At 60.2% G+C, this 2,043-nt stretch overlaps 1 protein-coding gene across 1 annotated transcript in view; it reads left to right on the forward strand.

The window, feature by feature from the left end:
* The window catches only part of SLC15A3 (solute carrier family 15 (oligopeptide transporter), member 3), a gene marked incomplete at its 3' end in the record, with an annotated part of 10,235 nt that overhangs the window by 6,346 nt on the left and 1,846 nt on the right, over positions 1-2,043 (forward strand). The window contains exon 6 of the mRNA XM_014539183.1: positions 1,266-1,424. Within this exon, the coding sequence (XP_014394669.1) occupies positions 1,266-1,424 (159 nt within the window). The remainder of the gene's footprint in view (positions 1-1,265; positions 1,425-2,043) is intronic.

Raw genomic sequence — 2,043 nt, forward strand, 5'->3', positions numbered from 1 at the left:
ACTCTGGCTGATGCCGAAGCCGGGCCTGGGCCAAGTGTCCCCCCACCGCGGTGCCATCTCAGCCTCCCAGAGGGTGGGCCCGGAGGGAGGCTTCCCGGGGGGCCAGCACCCCCTCGTTCGACACCTGAGGAAGTGACGAGAGAGGAAGCAGGTGTTCCCAGGGGGACGCCTGCTCGCCGAGGCCCGGATCCTTTCCTTTGTCACTCACAGCTGTGCACACTGCACAGGGCGCTGAACACACGTCGGGTTTTCCAAAGACATGCAGCCTCTTAGGAGCACCAGGGACATCTTTTTTCAAGTATTTATTTATTCTCTTCCTTCTTCCCTTTCAAAAGAATTGGAAGCCACTTATCAAAAAGGCGCTCAGGTGAGGCAGCCTTCCCTGCTGGCGCACAGACCTCCGCCGTTTGCAACTGGTCACCTAACGATCCCCAAGTTTCTCGGAGCCTCTGAGGCTCCGCCCACAGGATGCAGCCCGCAGGAGTGCTGTGCAGATTAAAGGGGATGAAGTCCGCAGAGCGCCCAGCACTCTGCCTGCGGCACACGTAGGAGCCAGAGCGACAAATGAACAGACTTGTGTTGCAAGGATGGAACCAAACTAGGTTCCTCGCGGGCGATGAGCTTGAGTGCACTTCGTCCTGTTTCGTCCTCGCGTTAATGCGGGCACTTCCCGCCCTACTCCCTGCCGGGAACCGGGTCTCAGCCAGGTTAAGTGATTGGCCCAAGTCACACAGCCAGTCGGTGGCGGGGCCAGGACTGGACCCCAACTCCACGTGCTGCCTCCTAAGCCGTGAAGGGGAAGGAGGGACACCTGAAAGCCAGGCTAGAAACCCTACGGTGATGCTGCCGTAGAGGAGTCACGCGATACCTCGGACAGTGGGCCAGCTTCGAAACCACACACCGAGGCTCAGATCCAGCCCCGATTTCTTATCAGCTGTGTGACTCTGGGCTGGTTGCTTAACCTAAATCTCTCTTTCTTCATCTGCTAGGATGTACATTAAATGCCTCGCACACAACGGGCTCTCAATTAGCAAGAGCTGTTCCTCTTACTGAGCGCCAAACCTAGCTCCGAGCTTCCTAGCGGCCAAGGCAAAAAAGGGAAGAGTTGGAACCCAAACCTTGACACACACACCCTAGCCCAGTATTGCGTTCCTTGCCTGCTGCCCAGTCACTAGCTACTTAGTGGAGGCCCACGGTGTGCCACGCTCTGCCAGGGGCTAAGCTGCCTGGGGTGGGCCTGGCTGCAGTCCTTCTCTCCCACGCAGGATTGCTGGAGATGAAGCGTCTAGAATACATCCATCACAACCAGACGGTGCCCCAGCAGATCGGGGACAGCGTGTACTACGCAGCACCCCTGTCCATCTGGTGGCAGACCCCTCAGTACCTGCTCATTGGCATCAGTGAGATGTTTGCCAGCATCCCAGGTACCCCGTGCCCCTCCCCCGCGCTCACTCGCACCGGTAATGGGCAGGGCCTGATGGTGCCTCCCGGTCAGAGGTCTCACGGCACAGCCTCTAGAGCCCATCTGCGTGGAGGAGGCGGGGCCGGTTGTGGGGCTGCGTGCACCCAGTGGGGGTTCATCAGCACCTGGCCGTGCCGGGCACTGCGAGGGGCACGGGGATTTGGGGGTGACTAAGACACTTCCCGTTCGGACTTTCCACACGTCTCCCAGCTGCCATGTCCCCAGCGGCTGTTCCCTCAGATTGAAAGTGAACTCCTGTTTCCCCTTCAATTCCGGGCCTCAGTGCCATCTCCCTCACGAGGTCCCCCCAATGCCCCGCCCGAAGCACAGGGTCCTCCCCTCCTCATCACCTGTCCCCGCACACAGGTCACGCTGCTGTAATAATGCAATTGTGTGTCTGCATCCGGGGCTGGGCTGTGAGCTGAGAGAGCTCAGGGCTGGGCAGGCTCTCCAAGGAGCCCAGGAACAGGGCCTACTCAGCTGCAGGCGCAGGGGGAGGCGGGTGGGACTCCCCGTGGGATGAGGGTCGGGGGTCAGTCTCCTGAACAGCAAGCCGGGGGAGTGCTGTGGAAGTGACTGGG

Source organism: Myotis brandtii, unplaced genomic scaffold (assembly GCF_000412655.1).
Source record: "Myotis brandtii unplaced genomic scaffold, ASM41265v1 scaffold2089, whole genome shotgun sequence".
In the NCBI taxonomy this organism is placed as follows: domain Eukaryota; kingdom Metazoa; phylum Chordata; class Mammalia; order Chiroptera; family Vespertilionidae; genus Myotis; species Myotis brandtii.